This window comes from Phoenix dactylifera, unplaced genomic scaffold (assembly GCF_009389715.1).
Source record: "Phoenix dactylifera cultivar Barhee BC4 unplaced genomic scaffold, palm_55x_up_171113_PBpolish2nd_filt_p 000162F, whole genome shotgun sequence".
Taxonomy (NCBI): Eukaryota; Viridiplantae; Streptophyta; class Magnoliopsida; order Arecales; family Arecaceae; genus Phoenix; species Phoenix dactylifera.
This window is the reverse complement of record NW_024067705.1, coordinates 1-19336: the sequence shown is the minus strand read 5'-3', so window position 1 is coordinate 19336 and position 19336 is coordinate 1. Positions and strand designations below refer to the sequence as shown.

The 19336-nt window shown below is 40.3% G+C and overlaps 1 protein-coding gene across 1 annotated transcript; it reads left to right on the top strand.

Annotated features, from left to right (window-relative positions):
• Nucleotides 1-18673: 18673 nt before the first annotated feature.
• On the top strand, nt 18674-19330 carry LOC103707796 (sphinganine C4-monooxygenase 2-like; the record flags this gene model as incomplete). The annotated part of the gene is made up of 2 exons (XM_008792454.4): nt 18674-19037; nt 19166-19330. Coding segments are annotated over exons 1-2 (387 nt in total), but the record flags the coding sequence as incomplete, so codon positions are not given.
• Between the last annotated feature and the right edge of the window lie 6 nt (nt 19331-19336).

The window sequence follows — 19336 nt, the reverse complement described above, 5'->3', positions numbered from 1 at the left end:
ACGTCTTGGAGACACGGGAGAAGGCTCGGTAGGGTGCCTTTCCTCTTGTTGGACCCGGGTCACTCTTCCGGATCTCTTGGCTACGGCTCGTTTGGGTCCCATTTCTCCAAGATCCTTAGGAAATCTACTGTTTGGAGGAGTTTAGTGGAGATTGGAGAGTGGGGGCTAGTCTTTTCGGAAGAAGACAAAGGGCAAACAGTGCCCTAGATGTGCTCTCGGGCCCCCTTTTAACAGTGGGGTCCCGACATTAGGTCGACTCAAGATTTTTCTTGGGTCGACTCAACGTTGGGTCGACCCATGTTCTGGGTTGGGTCGACCCAAGTGCAGAAATTTTCTTTTCTCTTCCTTTTTGCTTCTAAAAAGTTTTCCTTGCTTCCAATCCTTATAAACTCTTTATGGAACAATGATACATGAGTAAGAAATCTATAGATAACAAATTTGACTCATGTTTCATGGGATTTTTGAAATTAGAGGAATGTATCATGAGACTACTATCTCCCTTTTATATTTCTTTAATAAAAAGGATCACATATGCCTAATTCCCTCCTGAGCATACAGAATCTATCTTCACTCAATGGTTTGGTAAATATGTCGGCCAATTATTTTTCCGTGCATATATGCTCAATACATACATTTCCATTTTGCACATGATCCCTAATAAAATGGTACCTTATTTCTATGTGTTTGGCTTTAGAGTGCTGAACTGGATTTTTAGTGAGATTGATAGCACTAGTATTATCACACTTAATAAGAATATTATCTAGTTTGACTCCATAGTCCTCTAGTTGTTGCTTGAGCCATAATACTTGAGCACAACAACTACCAGCAGCTATGTATTCAGCTTCAGCTGTGGACAGTGCCACTGAGTTCTGCTTCTTACTAAACCATGATACTAAGTTATTTCCTAAGAATTGACATGTGCCACTTGTGCTCTTCCTATCTAACTTGCATCCAGCAAAGTCAGCATCTGAATTTGCAAGCAAATCTAGACAGGAGTCTCTCGAGTACCATAATCCAATGGTGGTAGTTCCTCTTAAGTATCTAAGGATTCTCTTAACAGCACTTAAATGTGACTCCTTAGGATCCGATTGGTATCTAGCACATATCCCTACACTAAATACAATGTCGGGTCTACTAGCAGTAAGATAGAGCAAGGATCCAATTAGTCCTCTATAGAGCTTAATATCAACACTTTTTCCTTTTTCATCTTTGTCTAGCTTACTAGTAGGATTCATTGGAGTGCCAATTCCCTTATGATTTTCATTCCCAAACTTCTTCAGTATTTCCTTTGTATACTTAGTTTGATGAATGAAAATACCTTCTTTAGTTTGTTTGATTTGTAATCCTAGAAAGAAGCTTAGTTTTCCCATCAAACTCATCTCAAATTCTCCATGCATTAAATCAGCGAATTCTTTGCATAGAGTATCATTAGTGGCACCAAAGATTATGTCATCTACATATATTTGCACCACTAATAGATTTTTGTCCTTTCTTTTGATGAATAAAGTTTTATCTATATTTCCTCTATAAAAATCATTTTCAAGCAGAAATTTACTTAGTCGATCATACCAAGCCCTAGGTGCTTGCTTTAATCCATATAATGCCTTATGTAGTTTAAACACATGATTTGGCAATTCATGATTTTCAAATCCTGGAGGTTGTTCTACATATACTTCCTCCTCAATAATACCATTTAAGAATGCACTCTTCACATCCATTTGATATAATTTAAAATCCATGAAACATGCAAATGCCAGAAGCAATCTAATAGCCTCTAATCTAGCTACAGGAGCAAATGTCTCATCAAAATCTATTCCTTCTTCTTGATTGTATCCCTTAGCTACAAGTCTAGCCTTATTCCTTATAACTAATCCATTTTCATCTAATTTATTTCTAAATACCCATTTTGTTCCAATTACTGAATTATGCTTTGGTCTTTCAGTTAATGTCCATACATTACTTCTTTTAAATTGATTTAATTCCTCTTGCATGGCATTTATCCAGTTAGTATCTTTTTCAGCCTCTTCATAAGTTTTAGGTTCTAATTGTGAAACGAAAGCAAGATAATCATTTAAATTTCTAAGAGATGATCGAGTTCTTACCCCTTGAGATGGATCACCAATGATTAAGTCTTTAGGATGTCCATGTGCATACCTCCATTCTTTTGGCACGTCTTGGGGTTGTGGTGGCACGCAATCATCTCCCTTATCTTGATTTGGCACGTCATCAATTTTCAACTTTTCAAAGTCGATAATTCCTGTATCATCATCAATAGTATTTTCTTTCCTAGCAGACTCACTATCAGACTCATCAAATATAATATTGACTGACTCTTCTACTACTAAGGTTCTTTTGTTGAATACTCTGTATGCCTTGCTAGATGTGGAGTATCCTAAGAAGATACCTTCATCTGACTTAGCATCAAATTTACTTAAGTCCTCCTTGCCATTATTTAAGATAAAACATCTACATCCAAACACTTTAAAATATTTTGCAGTTGGTTTTTTATTCTTCCAAAGTTCATAAGGAGTTTTCTTAGTTATAGGTCGTATTAAAACTTGTGGAGTGATTGATTAAAACCCCGTTTGATTTTGATGAGCTCAAAGCATTTGAGTATATCGTGTGATTACTAATGAATTCAATTGAGTGTTTCAGTGAAAATCCTGCTCAAGTGTTTCTAGACATGGTTTACAGTATTTTGGATAAGTTAAGAAGTCTGCTGAACCAATGTCTGAGACTCGAGTCGACTCCCGAGTTTCACGAGTCGACTCCAAGCGTATCAAGGTCACTGGCACGAGCTCGAGTCGACTCCTAATCAGTATGAGTCGACTCCGACTGAAAACAGACAGAAGGATAGAAGAGCAGTCTTTCAGATCTGAGATTCGAGTCGACTCCAGTGGAACGCGAGTCGACTCCCAGCGGTGCACAAAGAAAAAGTCAGAGAGTGTTTTATGGACTCTGAGATTCGAGTCGACTCCCGCATTACGCGAGTCGACTCCAAGATTGTGCGACCATCAACAGAGAAAACCATGTTACTGCCACTGAGATTCGAGTCGACTCCCAGACAGCTCGAGTCGACACCAAGACAAGCTTCACGTCAAAAGGCAGAAGACCAACTTTCGGAAACTGAGAGCCGAGTCGACTCCAAGGAAGTTCGAGTCGACTCCAAGACTGGATGAGCCAAAAGACAGAGAATCGGGAGTTCGGGCTCTGAGATTCGAGTCGACTCCCAGGACAGTCGAGTCGACTCGAGAGGGCAAAATTCAAATTTGTATCCACGGTCTACAGAGGAAAAGCCGACTCCAAAATTGCCAGGTCAGCGCCAGAAGTTGGCGAGTCGACTCCGGGCCAAGACGAGTCGACTCCCAGTCGTGACGGCAACTTTAATTCAAACTTGGAACAGTTGCCGAGTCGACTCCTGAAAAGCTTGAGTCGACTCCCGCTACAGCCGAGTCGACTCCTGATCGCGCGAGTCGACTCCAACCCACCAACGGTCACATTGTCAGGCTGCGCAGAGTGTGCAGAACGGCCAGAAAAAGTGGAGTAACGGCTAGTTTCCGTGGGGGTTGGCTTAAATAGCCACAGAAGACTGTAGCAAAATAGAGAACATACATTCCACTCCAAGCATTCAAGTCTTCAAGCTTTGCAAGTGCTCTTCAACGAGAAAAAGGGGAGATCAGCATTTACTGCGCCACCAACTTCTCCCCAGCATTCAAAGCTTCCTCCTCCTACATTCAAGTCGATCACTCATCCAAGAGGAGACCAGAGTCAAGAAGCCATTCCTCTACTTAAGCTTAAAAGCGTTTGAGGGCTTCTAAACTCATCCTTGAATATATTGTTTCATACCTGCTTTTGAGAAGCTTATTTTCTGTTTTCTTTCTACTACGTGTATTTACTTGGTTCAATCGGGGGATTGAATCAAGGGGATAAAGGTTAGTTGGTGAGCCAGTTTTAAAACCAACGTGTGAAAGGGTTTGATTGTGAGCCCGGGAAAACAATCGGGGTTGGTTCTAGTCGGTGAGCCTGGGAAAACCGACCGAGTTCGTTGTTAGCTCGTAAAACAACAAGTTTGGTTGTGAGCTTGCAAAACAACCGGCTGTAATCCAAGGGGGTTATAGTGTATTCCCAAGAGAAACTTGGGGAGTGGACGTAGGAGCAAGGGATAGCTCCGAACCACTATAAAACTTGTGTTTGTGATTGATTGTCTCTTCCTCTTCTCATTTCATATTGCTCACAGCACATAGTAATTAATTAAATAACTTGGCATAGTTTTTAATTAATCATCCATAACGTTTTAAATTATCCAAATTGTTTTAAAACCCAATTCACCCCCCCCTCTTGGGTTGTCTATCTGGGCAACAGGTGGTATCAGAGCCAAAAACTCTTCCACTCAAGAGTTAAAAGATCAAAATGACAACCCCATTTGGATCTTCTCACATTGAGGGTCAGTCCACCCAAAGACCCCCTTTCTTCAATGGATCCGACTACTCATACTGGAAGGCTAGGATGAAAATATTCATCCAAGCCCAAGACTATGAGATGTGGACCATTGTTGTAAATGGCCCATACATCCCATCCATATATATAGATGGTGTCAAGGTACCCAAACTAGAAACGGATTGGGATGAACATGACATGAGGAAGGCACAATTAAACTCTAAAGCAATGAATGTCTTCTATTGTGCCTTAGACCGTAATGAATTCAATAGGATTTCAACTTGTAATTCAGCAAAAGAAATTTGGGACAGACTTGAAGTGACCCATGAGGGCACGAATCAAGTCAAGGAATCCAAAATAAACATCTTGGTTCATAAATATGAACTATTTAAAATGGATTCAAATGAAACTATCACATCCATGTTCACTAGGTTTACTGATATTGTCAATGGCCTAAAAAGCCTTGGCAAGAACTATACTAACAGTGAGCTTGTCAGGAAAATCCTTCGATGTCTACCGAGGTTGTGGGAAGCTAAAGTGACAGCGATCCAAGAAGCTAAAGACTTGAACAAGCTTCCACTTGAGGAGCTCCTTGGATCCCTGATGACTCACGAACTCACCATGAAACAACACGAGGAAGAGTCTTCCCATAAGAAAAAGGTAATAGCTTTAAAATCTACTTCTTCTAACAAGGACTTATCTTGCAGCAGCAGCAGTGAAGAAGAAGAAGATGAGGAAGATGGTGGTGAGGCTCTTCTTGTGCGCAAATTCAAGAAATTCATCAACCACAAGAAGTCCTATCATCAAAGGAGAGGGCCCTCAAATTTCTACCGGAAGGACAAAGGTAAGGAAAGAGAAAACGAGGGGATTGGATGTTACGAGTGCAAGAAGCCGGGTCACATAAGAGCTGAATGCCCCTTACTGAAGAAGGGGAGTAAGTACAAGAAGAAGAAAGCTCTTGTCACTACACTATCCGACTCCGACTCATCATCCTCCTCTTCTGACGAGGAACAAGAAGAAAAGGCCAATTTCTGCTTCATGGCCAACGAAGACGAGGAGTGTCTTGCAGCCAAGGTCAACAAAAATTGCTGGTATTTGGATAGTGGCTGCTCAAGGCACATGACGGGTGATAAAGACCAATTTTTCACCCTTGAAGCTAAGAAGGGAGGTGTTGTGACGTTTGGAGACAACAACCAAGGTCACATCATTGGCATTGGTAAAGTTCAAATCACCCCTTCTACTTTTATAGATAATGTTAGATATGTTGATGGTCTTAAACATAACTTGTTAAGCATTAGTCAATTATGTGATAAAGGATATGATGTTATGTTTAAACCATCACTATGTATTGTAACAAATCCTAATGATAATAGTTTGGTCTTTAAAGGGATTAGACGTGGAAATGTATATGTTGTAGACCTAGAAGATCTTGCAAAACATAACCAATGTCTAGTTGTAAATGAAACCAAAGAAAATGATGCTAGTTGGTTATGGCACCGTAAGTTAGGTCATGCAAGCATGGACACAATAACTAAACTAGTTAAAAGAGACTCCGTGATAGGTTTGCCAAAATTAAAATTTGAAAAGAACAAAATCTGTGAAGCATGTCAATTTGGCAAACAATCTAGGAATTCTTTTAAATCCATAAAATGTGTCTCTACCTCTAGGCCTCTAGAATTATTACATATGGACTTATTTGGTCCTACTAGAACAACAAGCCTAGGTGGAAATAAATATGGTCTAGTTATAGTAGATGATTACTCTAGGTACACATGGGTCATGTTTCTAGCGCATAAGGATCAAGCATTTTCTATGTTTAAGAAGTTCCACAAGGAAGTAACAAATGCTAGAGAATCCTCAGTTATAGCTATTAGAAGTGACCATGGTACCGAATTCGAAAATCAATTATTTGATGAATTTTGTAGCAAAAAGGGGATAACCCATAATTTCTCAGCACCTAGGACACCACAGCAAAATGGAGTTGTTGAAAGGAAAAATAGAACACTAGAGGAAATGGCTAGAACGATGTTATGTGAAAGTAACCTCCCTAAGTATTTTTGGGGAGAAGCCATTAATACTTCTTGCCATATATTAAATAGAGTTCTATTAAGACCCATCATAAAGAAAACACCATATGAACTGTGGAAAAACAGAAAACCAAAGGTTAACTATTTTCATGTTTTTGGATGTAGGTGTTTTGTACATAATAATGGGAAAGATAATCTAGGGAAATTTGACCCTAAATCTGATGAAGGAATATTCCTAGGTTATTCTACAACTAGTAAAGCCTATAGAATCTTTAATAAAAGAACTCTAGTTATAGAAGAATCCATACATGTTGTTTTTGATGACTCTAGTGACATCTCATCTAGTAAGAAGGTTAATTTTGATGATGATATTGAAATACTTGAAGAAAAGATAGATGAGATGGGATTACGAGATGATAATCAAAAGTTGATTGAAGGAGAATCATCAAACCAAGAGCCTATAGTGGATCATGGGCTAACTAAAGCTTGGAGGTATGCTCACGGGCATCCTAAGGAACTAATTCTAGATGATCCATCACAACCGGTTAGGACTAGAGCATCCCTTAGGAATATGAATAATCATCTAGCCTTTGTTTCACACTTTGAGCCCAAACATATAGAAGAAGCCGAAAATGATGTAAATTGGATAAATGCAATGCAAGAAGAACTAAACCAATTTACTAGAAACAAAGTGTGGGATCTAGTAGAGAGACCTTCTGAATATCCAATTATTGGTACAAAATGGATATATAAAAATAAGCTAGATGAAAATGGAATTGTTATACGGAATAAGGCTAGACTAGTAGCAAAGGGTTATAATCAAGAAGAAGGTATAGACTTTGATGAAACCTTTGCTCCCGTAGCTAGACTTGAGGCTATTAGACTATTATTAGCATATGCATGCTCTAAAGATTTCAAACTATTTCAAATGGATGTAAAGAGTGCATTTTTAAATGGGTATATTAATGAGGAGGTGTATGTAGAACAACCTCCTGGTTTCGAAAATCATCAATACCCTAATCATGTGTATAAACTAAACAAAGCACTTTATGGGTTAAAACAAGCACCTAGAGCATGGTATGAGAGACTTAGTAAATTCCTATTAGAACATGAATTCTCTAGGGGAAATGTAGACACAACATTATTTCTGAAAAGACAAAATAAGGATATGTTGTTAGTACAGATTTATGTTGATGATATCATTTTCGGTGCCACTAACAATCGCCTCTGCGAAGAATTTGCTGATTTGATGCAGAGTGAGTTTGAAATGAGCATGATGGGAGAACTAAACTACTTCCTCGGGCTTCAAATCAAACAATCTGAAGAAGGCATCTTCATCAATCAAGTAAAATATATCAAGGAGATGCTCAAGAAGTTTGATATGGAGGGAAACAAATCAATCAGCACCCCCATGAGCTCATCATGTAAGTTAGACCAAGATGAATCAGGTAAATCCGTCGATCAAAAACTTTATAGAGGTATGATAGGTTCTTTACTGTATCTTACTGCAAGTAGACCTGATATTATGTTTAGTGTGTGCATGTGTGCTAGATATCAGGCTAATCCTAAAGAATCACACCTAGCTGCAGTTAAAAGAATCTTTAAATACTTAATAGGAACTAAGAACATAGGACTGTGGTACTCTAAAGAATCTAGCCTAAACTTAATAGGGTACACAGATTCAGACTTCGCTGGATGTAAACTTGATAGAAAAAGTACCAGCGGGTCTTGTCAATTTCTAGGAGAAAACCTAATCTCATGGTTTAGCAAGAAACAAAACTCGGTTGCATTATCCACTGCAGAAGCTGAATATGTTGCAGCCGGGAGTTGTTGTGCTCAAATCTTATGGATTAAACAACAATTAGAAGATTATGGCATTAAACAAGATGAAATCCCCATTAATTGTGATAACACAAGTGCCATAAATCTAACTAAAAATCCAATTCAACACTCAAGAACTAAACACATTGAGATAAGACATCACTTCATAAGAGATCATGTATTGAATGGTGATGTGTCACTCCACTTTGTGTGTACTGATAATCAATTAGCAGATATTTTCACAAAACCCCTAAGTGAAGAGAGATTTAGTGTGCTTAGAAGGGGATTAGGAGTGATTGATCCATCCTAGTGGGAGTTACCACTAGATTAATTGATTTTGATGATGAGAATGAGGTTAAAAGAGAGTTTCTATTCAATGATCATCATATCAGTCCTTAATTAGGTGATTTTCCCTCATTTGGCGCGATTATAGCAAGAGTTTTAAGTGCGTGCCAAGGTTAGAGACGACTCGAGTAAGTTTCAGAGCCGGCTCCTAAGGGGGAGTCGACTCGCGCATTTGCGGGAGTCGACTCGCAAAGCTGGCAGCAAAAGGGGAGTCGACTCGCGCATATTCTGGAGTCGACTCGAGGTCGAGTCGACTCGCGACTCAGGGGAGTCGACTCGCAGTCGGGATCCGACTTTTTAACCCTAGGTTTGTCGTTTCGCAAACACTTTTCCTCAAGCCGCCACTGTTCACAAAGCCCTAGAGCCGACTCCTAGGTCATCCCCGATCGTCTCCAAGCCTTTTTCCCGTCGATTCTTCGCCGGACATTGAGTTTCCATCCGTTCCTAGGTCATTTCCGGTCCGTCCCGAGCTTCCTCTGTCCGTCCTTCATCGTCCTCAAGGTATTTTTATTCCCGTTTAGGTCAAGATGCCTCGTAAGGCCGTCGTTAGGAAGAGGTCCCGTCCCGCGGCCGTTCCCGAGCGGCGCTCCAAGGCGCGGCATGATCCCGCGAGGCAACCACCTCCGGATCGTTCCCCGCCTAGGGAGGTTCATGTTAGGCCATTGGCCGGGAAGGCCGTCTCCACCGGGAGGTATGTCGATTTTGACTTCCTCTCCCGGGAAGGGTTCACCATAGGCGATAGGCTTAGAGCCCAGGGTCTAGAGTACTTCCTCACCTTGGACCTTCCCACCTATCCTGGCCTAGTTCAAGAGTTCTATAGTACCGTCCATCGGGGAGATGGAGGTATTGAGGGCACGGTATTAGGTGTCCCATTACGTGTCACGGAGGATCTCGTTGCCCATATCCTCCACCTCCCACTGGTAGGGGTAGCTCCTGCACATCCTGAGGATAGATTTGAGGCCCTTACGATCGTCTTAGGGCAGCCACCTCAGTCCCCCCTAGATGAGGTATCTGCTAGCTCACTTCCTATTGAAGTGAGAATCCTCTTGAGCATTCTATCCAGGTCCATCTTCCCTAAGACAGGAAGATTTGATTTTGTGAATGAGAGGGACCTAGCTATTATGTCTTACATTCTTCAGGACACCCCGGTCAACTTCCCCAAGCTGATTTATAGGTATATGTGTGAGCCTTTAGATAGACCTAGGCTCTCCCTCCCATACGGGATGATATTCACTCTCCTGTTTAGGCAGTACGAAATTTCCATTCCTGAGAGGGAACCCTCTCGTGCCTTGCGATGGACTGATCGCTTGGGTACGGGGACCATGCACAGGATGGAATTTCGGAAGAAAGACGGGATCTGGGTTAGGAAGTCCACTCTCACTGCTCAGACCACCAGACCATCACCCAGTCCTGAGCCAGACTCTGATTACCCAGACTCTCCACATCATCCAGACCTTCCATCCACTCCTCCTGCTCCTACCACCTCTGCCGGACCTTCCTCCTCAGCTCCACCATCTATGGAGGTCCGTATTGATCCAGAGCAGCTCCGAGAGCTGCGGCAGGAGATCATCCGAGATTTGAGGGACGAGCTGCTCCGGGAGCTCCGAGGTTCCGTGCCAGCTGCCACTCCTGCACCCACTCCTGCACCCACTCCATCCTCCGCATTGGTGCCATCCTTGACAGCCGTGACAGACATGACGGCTAAAGTGCGGGAAGAGATATATAATATCAGGGATTTGATGCAGGCCCAGTTCCGCAACATGAGGGAGATCAAGAGCACCACTCGACAGTTTCGAGAGGAGATAGGCCGTGACATGCACACCACTACCGAGGGGGCCGAGCGCTTGTCGAATGTGATTGTCGGCAAGCTGGACGCACTTCAGACCTCAGTGACTGGGCTTCAGACGTCGGTGACTGAGCTCTCCACTATGCACAGCAGAGCCACCTCGTCTATCATCACACAGCTTAGCCATGTCACAGAGGCAGTCGCCCTCCTCATGGAGCGGAGCAGATTGGGAGGAGGAGCCACATCCTCCAGAGGAGGAGACGCATCCTCGAGAGGAGGAGCTACATCCTCGAGAGGAGGAGCTACATCCTCGAGAGGGGGAGCTACATCCTCGAGGAGGACATAGATGATTTTGAGTTGTGTTTTATCTTCTTTTGTATTGTTTTTGCCTTACTTATAGTATGCTCAAATGTATTCACCTTCATATCAATACAATGAGTAGACATCTTATCTTTATTTCTGTGCCAATTGACTGTGCCATTTGATGTTTGATTGTGCCATTTGTGCCATTGATTGTGTGTGTGATTACCTCCTTTTTGATATGATGACAAAAAGGGGGAGAAATATGTATAAAATATGTAATAAGGGGAGAAATATGGTTAAAATATGTAAAAGAACTCTTAAAAACACACACAAATTTGTTCTAAGTGGATTCGGTACCTCGAGGCTCATTATCTCTCTTTTGGGGCTCCTAATGGAGTAATCTCCAGAATCTATTCAAGGGATATTCGGAGATTAGCTTAATCGTACTCAAGAACAAATTGACAGATTTTCCCTCTAAAAACAAAAAAATTCAGTTCAAAAATTTCAAAGCATTAAAAGGAAATTCAGAAAACTAAAACTAGTTGAATGCATATGTTGAGGGGGAGAATCTGAATTTTAATCAAGATAAATCATTGATAACATATAAGCCAAACAATTGATTGCATAATATGGAGGCTTATATAATTCCAAATGAAAGGGGGAGCTTTAACTCCGAAATTTAAATGTTTCACACCTTTCAAACTTGGATAAATTAAATTTTCAGACATTTGAATTCACTTGTGAATTTTATTTCATTATTTATTGAGCAATTCATTTTACGTATACTCAAAGTTTTGTCATCATCAAAAAGGGGGAGATTGTGGAGTGATTGATTAAAACCCCGTTTGATTTTGATGAGCTCAAAGCATTTGAGTATATCGTGTGATTACTAATGAATTCAATTGAGTGTTTCAGTGAAAATCCTGCTCAAGTGTTTCTAGACATGGTTTACAGTATTTTGGATAAGTTAAGAAGTCTGCTGAACCAATGTCTGAGACTCGAGTCGACTCCCGAGTTTCACGAGTCGACTCCAAGCGTATCAAGGTCACTGGCACGAGCTCGAGTCGACTCCTAATCAGTATGAGTCGACTCCGACTGAAAACAGACAGAAGGATAGAAGAGCAGTCTTTCAGATCTGAGATTCGAGTCGACTCCAGTGGAACGCGAGTCGACTCCCAGCGGTGCACAAAGAAAAAGTCAGAGAGTGTTTTATGGACTCTGAGATTCGAGTCGACTCCCGCATTACGCGAGTCGACTCCAAGATTGTGCGACCATCAACAGAGAAAACCATGTTACTGCCACTGAGATTCGAGTCGACTCCCAGACAGCTCGAGTCGACACCAAGACAAGCTTCACGTCAAAAGGCAGAAGACCAACTTTCGGAAACTGAGAGCCGAGTCGACTCCAAGGAAGTTCGAGTCGACTCCAAGACTGGATGAGCCAAAAGACAGAGAATCGGGAGTTCGGGCTCTGAGATTCGAGTCGACTCCCAGGACAGTCGAGTCGACTCGAGAGGGCAAAATTCAAATTTGTATCCACGGTCTACAGAGGAAAAGCCGACTCCAAAATTGCCAGGTCAGCGCCAGAAGTTGGCGAGTCGACTCCGGGCCAAGACGAGTCGACTCCCAGTCGTGACGGCAACTTTAATTCAAACTTGGAACAGTTGCCGAGTCGACTCCTGAAAAGCTTGAGTCGACTCCCGCTACAGCCGAGTCGACTCCTGATCGCGCGAGTCGACTCCAACCCACCAACGGTCACATTGTCAGGCTGCGCAGAGTGTGCAGAACGGCCAGAAAAAGTGGAGTAACGGCTAGTTTCCGTGGGGGTTGGCTTAAATAGCCACAGAAGACTGTAGCAAAATAGAGAACATACATTCCACTCCAAGCATTCAAGTCTTCAAGCTTTGCAAGTGCTCTTCAACGAGAAAAAGGGGAGATCAGCATTTACTGCGCCACCAACTTCTCCCCAGCATTCAAAGCTTCCTCCTCCTACATTCAAGTCGATCACTCATCCAAGAGGAGACCAGAGTCAAGAAGCCATTCCTCTACTTAAGCTTAAAAGCGTTTGAGGGCTTCTAAACTCATCCTTGAATATATTGTTTCATACCTGCTTTTGAGAAGCTTATTTTCTGTTTTCTTTCTACTACGTGTATTTACTTGGTTCAATCGGGGGATTGAATCAAGGGGATAAAGGTTAGTTGGTGAGCCAGTTTTAAAACCAACGTGTGAAAGGGTTTGATTGTGAGCCCGGGAAAACAATCGGGGTTGGTTCTAGTCGGTGAGCCTGGGAAAACCGACCGAGTTCGTTGTTAGCTCGTAAAACAACAAGTTTGGTTGTGAGCTTGCAAAACAACCGGCTGTAATCCAAGGGGGTTATAGTGTATTCCCAAGAGAAACTTGGGGAGTGGACGTAGGAGCAAGGGATAGCTCCGAACCACTATAAAACTTGTGTTTGTGATTGATTGTCTCTTCCTCTTCTCATTTCATATTGCTCACAGCACATAGTAATTAATTAAATAACTTGGCATAGTTTTTAATTAATCATCCATAACGTTTTAAATTATCCAAATTGTTTTAAAACCCAATTCACCCCCCCCTCTTGGGTTGTCTATCTGGGCAACAAAACTCGATTTAGAATATGGCAAGAGGTGTTTATAGCTTCAGCCCAAAAGTACTTTAGAAGATTTGACTCGCACAACATTGTGCGTGCCATTTCTGCCAATGTCCTATTTTTTCTTTCAACAACCCCATTTTATTGAGGCGTTCTAGGTGCTGAAAATTGATGTGATATTCCATTTTTAGTGTAAAATTCCTCGAAGTGTTGATTTTCAAATTCAGTACCATGATCACTTCGAATGGCTACTAAGGTGAGTTTCTTTTCATTTATGATTTTATTATATAGTTTCAAAAATTCTGAAAATACTTCATTCTTATATGCCAAAAATGAAACCCATGTATACCTTGAAAAATCATCAACAATAACTAGTCCATATTTCTTTCCTCCTAGACTTGTAGTTCTAGTAGGTCCAAATAAATCCATGTGTATGAGTTCAAATGGTCTAGTTGTTGATACTACGTTTTTCGATTTGAAAGATGACTTAGTTTGTTTTCCCAATGAACATGGTCCACATATTTTGTCCTTTTCAAAAATCAATTTTGGCACATCCTTTATTAATTCCTTCTTAACTAGTTTTGATATTAATTCCATACTAGCATGTCCTAATCTTCGATGCCAAAGCCAACTAGTTTCAATTTTCTTTTCTTCATTAGTAATTAAGCATAAACCATTTTTCTTGCCTAACTCATGAAGATCTACTAAGTAAATATTTCTTTGCCTTTGTCCTACAAGTACAATGCTATTATCTTTAGGATTTGTGATTATGCATACAGATGCTTCAAATGTAACTTTAAATCCTTTATCACAAAATTGACTTATGCTAAGAAGGTTATGTTTCAAACCCTTAACTAATAAAACATTTTCTATAAAAATAGATGGAGCAATGAAAATTTTACCCTTTCCAATGATATACCCTTTACCATTGTCTCCATAGGTCACTACTCCACCTTTCTTTGGTTCCAAGGTGACAAATTGATCTTCGTCACCGGTCATGTGTCTTGAACAGCCACTATCTAGATACCATCGTTTTTCCATTTTATCAGCTGCAAGACACACCTGCAATCAAGATCAAGAAGAACCTTTAGGTACCCAAGCTAAGTTGGGTCCTTTAGGGTTAGTACTCCATGTTCCTTTTGGAACCCAAACTTTCTTGAATTTTATCTTTTGATTATTACTTGATCTGTTTTGACTAGACTTTCTAAAATTACATTCATATGCTCTATGTCCTATCTTATTACAACAATAACAAGTAATATTTTCCCTTTTAGCTTTTACAAAAATATTCTTTAAGAGTTTTTGTTTTCTATTTGTTCTATAACCGGCCTTATCATATACAGCTTTTTGGCTATCAAGAATCAAGTTTAATTTGGTAGAACTAAGAGTAAATCTATCTACCAAAGATTTATATTTTTCAGCATCTTCTTTTAGCTTGACATTTTCAGCAATTAGATTTTTGGTTTCATTTTCAAGTTTCCTACTTAATGTTTCATAGTTATGAGACAGTTTTATCTTATCTTTAATGAGAGATTGATTTTCTTCTTTTAGAGCTTTATTTTTATTAATTACTTTCTTATGTTCTTCCATGAGTTCTAAGAATGCATCATGCAATTCATCAACAGTAAAATCACAGTCAAGTTCAGAATCTACCTCATCGTCATTGGCCATATGACATATTTGGGCCGTGTCTTGATGATCTTCGTCCTCCGAACTTGATTCCTCACTTTCACTCCAATCGGCCATAAAATTCTTCTTTTTTAACTTTCTTGCCATCCACTTCAAATCTGGGCAATCTATCTTACAATGCCCGGGTTTGTTACACTCATAGCAAATGGGAGTCTCTTTTTCTTTTTCCTTATCCTTAACCTTTTCTTTGCTTGAGTTACCTTTAAGAAAGGGTTTCTTTTTATGGAACTTATTCTTACCTCTCATGAATCTTCTGAATTTTCTCCCAAGCACTGCCATCCCTTCTTCATCAATATCTTCATCATCATCTGAATCTTCCGATTCAGTTTGTTGTCTAGGGGTGGTAGTCTTTAGGGCAATGGGTTTTCTTCTCTTGACCTCATCTTCTGAATTTTGCCTCATTGTCAACTCATGGGTCATGAGAGATCCTAGGAGCTCCTCTAACTGCAGTGTGTTGAGGTCCTTTGCCTCTTGAATAGCGGTTACCTTGGCCTCCCAATTCCTTGGTAGAGACCTGAGAATTTTACGCACCAAATCAGAGTTAGAATAAGACTTTCCTAAACTTTTAAGCCCATTTATAATATCAGTAAAACGAGTAAACATATCAGTTATGGACTCAGTAGATTCCATTTTAAACAGTTCATACTTGTGTACTAATATGTTTATCTTGGACTCCTTAACTTGATTGGTCCCTTCATGTGTGACCTCAAGTCTATCCCAAATTTCTTTGGCGGTGGTGCAAGTGGATATTCTATTAAATTCATTTACATCTAAAGAGCAGTAAAGTGTATTTACAGCTTTTGCATTTAACTGTGCTAATCTTCTATCACTTTCATTCCAATCCATTTCTGGTTTGGGTATGATAGTGCCATCTATGTTAAGTGTGGGTGTGTGAGGTCCTCTAGTGATGATTTGCCACAGTTCATAGTCCGAAGCTTGAATGAATATCCTCATTCTAGCTTTCCAATATGTGTAGTTTGTGCCATTAAATAGAGGTGGTCTATTTGTGGATTGCCCCTCACTCATTGCACATCCCACTTGGGTTGTCATGATCTTTAACTCTTGATTGTTAGATCAATGAGCACTATTAGAGCACCTCGCTCTGATACCACTTGTTGCCCAAGGTGACAAGCCACGAGGGGGGGGGGGTGAATTGGTTTCTTCTAAATTTTGGTGCTTTAAACGTTTTCTTAATTAAGTGCGGTGGATGCTTTCTTAAGCTATTTGAGTGAGGTAAACTAACGCAAGAGTAGAAGATGATGCAAGAGTAAATGAAAACACAAGTACAACACAAACACAACAATATATAGTGGTTCGGTGCTCTCCTTAGCACCTACGTCCACTCCCCAAGCGTCCCCTTGGGAATTCACTATAATCTCGCGGATTACAGTTGGATTGTTTTCCGGGCTCACAATCCAAAAACCTTTGTTGGTTTTACGGGCTCACCAACGAACCTATACACTTTGGTTTTCCGGGTTCACCAAAAACCTTTGTTGGTTTTGCGGGCTCACCAACTAACCTTTACACTTTGGTTTTCCGGGTTCACCAAAAACCTTTGTTGGTTTTGCGGGCTCACCAACGAACCTTTACAAAGTGTTTAATAAACAAAAGGAAAGATTCAAACTCCTAAATGAGCATATGAAACAATATAAGCTACAAGGAAGAGTTAGAAAGTATTTATCGCTTTGAAGTCGCTTTGCTCTTCTTTGTCAAGGATGCTTCACTCTTTAAGGGGGATGGAGCTCTTGATGCCTCTTTGAATCTGCTCAATCCCTTTCTTTGATTCTTGAATGAAGCTCTTGATGAAGAAGATTATGGCACTTTTGTATTCTTGGGTACTCTTTGATATTCCACTCAAAAGTTGTTCTCTCTGATGAATAGTGCCCCTTTAAATAGCTTCCCACCTTCTTAGGACAAGTCCTAATGGTTAGATTTGAAAAACTAGCCGTTACTCACCTTGGGAAGGACAAAAAGTACAGTTGCAGAACTAGCCGTTACTGTTCAGCCTGTGTTTGGGTCGGCTCAACCTGTCCTTGGGTCGACCCAACTTTGCCTTGGGTCGACTCAAACATTCCTTGGGTCGACCCTCTCAGAAACCACAGAAACTTCAATTTCAGCCTTCCTTCCCATGGGTCGACCCAACCATTCTTTGGGTCGACTCAAAGTCCACTTGGGTCGACTCAACTTCTTCTTGGGTCGACCCTCTCAGTAATTCCAGAGAACCATTTTCTGTCTGTCTTTCTGTCTTGCCTTTGGGTCGACCCTCTCAGGGTTTGGGTCGACTCAAGCTTGGGTCGACTCAACCACTGTTTGGGTCGACCCTCTCAGTAAATCCAGAGAGCATTCTTCAGTTGTGTTTTTGAGGTTCTTCAAGGTTGGGTCGACTCATGCTTACCTTGGGTCGACCCAACTCACTGTTCATTTGTGCCATTTGTGCATGAGTGTGCCAAATGATTTCTTGATGTGCCGGGGTCGACCCAATCAACCTTTGGGTCGACTCAATCCACACTTTGCTGCATTCTCAAGGTTAGATTCATTCAAATGAATAAGGTCATGTATCTATTTTCAATTAACCAAATATACTGAGAGTAATGAACTTATAAATGAAGTATCAATTTAACTTATAGCATACTCTAGATAATTGCTTGTTAATCATCAAAATAACACTATCATCCTCATCTCTTTATATTTATTAATGTATAATGATAATAATTATAATATTTTATATCTTTATTTTTTATTATACTATAAATATAATATTTTATTATATTATACCATAATACATTGATATGTTATATTATATAATATCAAATTATGTTATATTATTATGCTATAATATAGAATATTGTATTATTATATTATAATAATATTATATTACATTATAGTAATATTATACTATATTATATATTTATGTACTAATACATATTATATTTTATTATGCTATGTTGTATAATACTATACAATATTTTTTATGATTATTTTGTCATATCAAAAGTAATTTCTTAATTTATTTATCAAACACAAATTAAAGTTTTAGAGCACTTTAAAAATGTAACTACTGAACAGCAAATAGCTTTTTATAAAAACTCTGCTTCGAAAAGCTCTACTACCTAACAGTTGTGCCAAATGAGACTTAAATATAATTTCATTATTGTACTTTACAATATGTACAAAGAAAATGCCGGTAATTGACCATGTTCCAAGCGCATGCATGTGCCATGCTTGCTCATTATTCAAAACGAAAGAGGTAAGTATATGATTACAGAAATCGCCTTGAACGTTTACAGCAATCACCTTGGCCACATGCCATAAAAACTCAACTTTCGTTTCTCTCGCCAAAAAAAAAAAAAAAATAGAAAAAAAAAAAGGAAGGGAAAACTCAACTGCTTACGGTCCAAATGCATAACTGATTTCGATGTCTTTGACAAGGGGTCGCTCCGTGGACCCGCGTTTACCATAAAGGGATGGAGACAGGTTCTTAAATTTTCGGTCCCTCCCCCACCCATCACCATACTTGGCCTGCATGGATGGAAAATTAATATTGTTGGTGGACCGGGTATTAAAGGGTTGGTTAACGGAACTTTTCATTAGGCCGTCCCCGATGGGGATTTATTTCGTTTTTTACAATGAGTCAAAGAGGGAGCGGGGATCGTTTCGCCATATAAACCCATTAGCTTAGCAAAACCTATGCACAAAGCAAACTCTCCTCTCTCTCCTTCTCATCTCCCTAGGTTCATTTCCATCAACCCTCCCTCTCTCTCACTCACTCACTCACCCACCGTCTCCCCTTTGTTGCAATGGAGAATGTTCCTTCTGATGAACTTTTGGGCATTGTGGTTCCCATCGGGGTCTATTGGACTTATTCAGGTATCTATATGATGCTTGGCTCCCTCGAAAAGTACCGGCTGCATTCCAGGAAAGATGAAGACATCAAGAATCTGGTATCTAAGCGTGAGGTAGTCAATGGGGTTCTTGCTCAGCAACTGGTTCAAGCTACTGTTGCATTCCTTCTTTTCAAGGTATTTTTCTTACTGGCCTTATATCAATTGCGAGGATTTGTGTTTAGTTGATTATACGCTTAAGGAATCTAAATAAGATCTTTATGATAACTTTGTTACGCTAACTAATATAACCTTCTTCTATCTAGGTTAGTAAAAATAGTAGTGAAATTGCTTCCACTGTTCAAACTCCATTCATTGTGCTAGCGAGGCAGTTCTTCATCGGCATGTTCGTCATCGACACATGGCAATACTTTTGGCACAGGTACATGCACAGCAACAAGTTTTTGTACCGTCACATCCATTCATGGCACCACCGG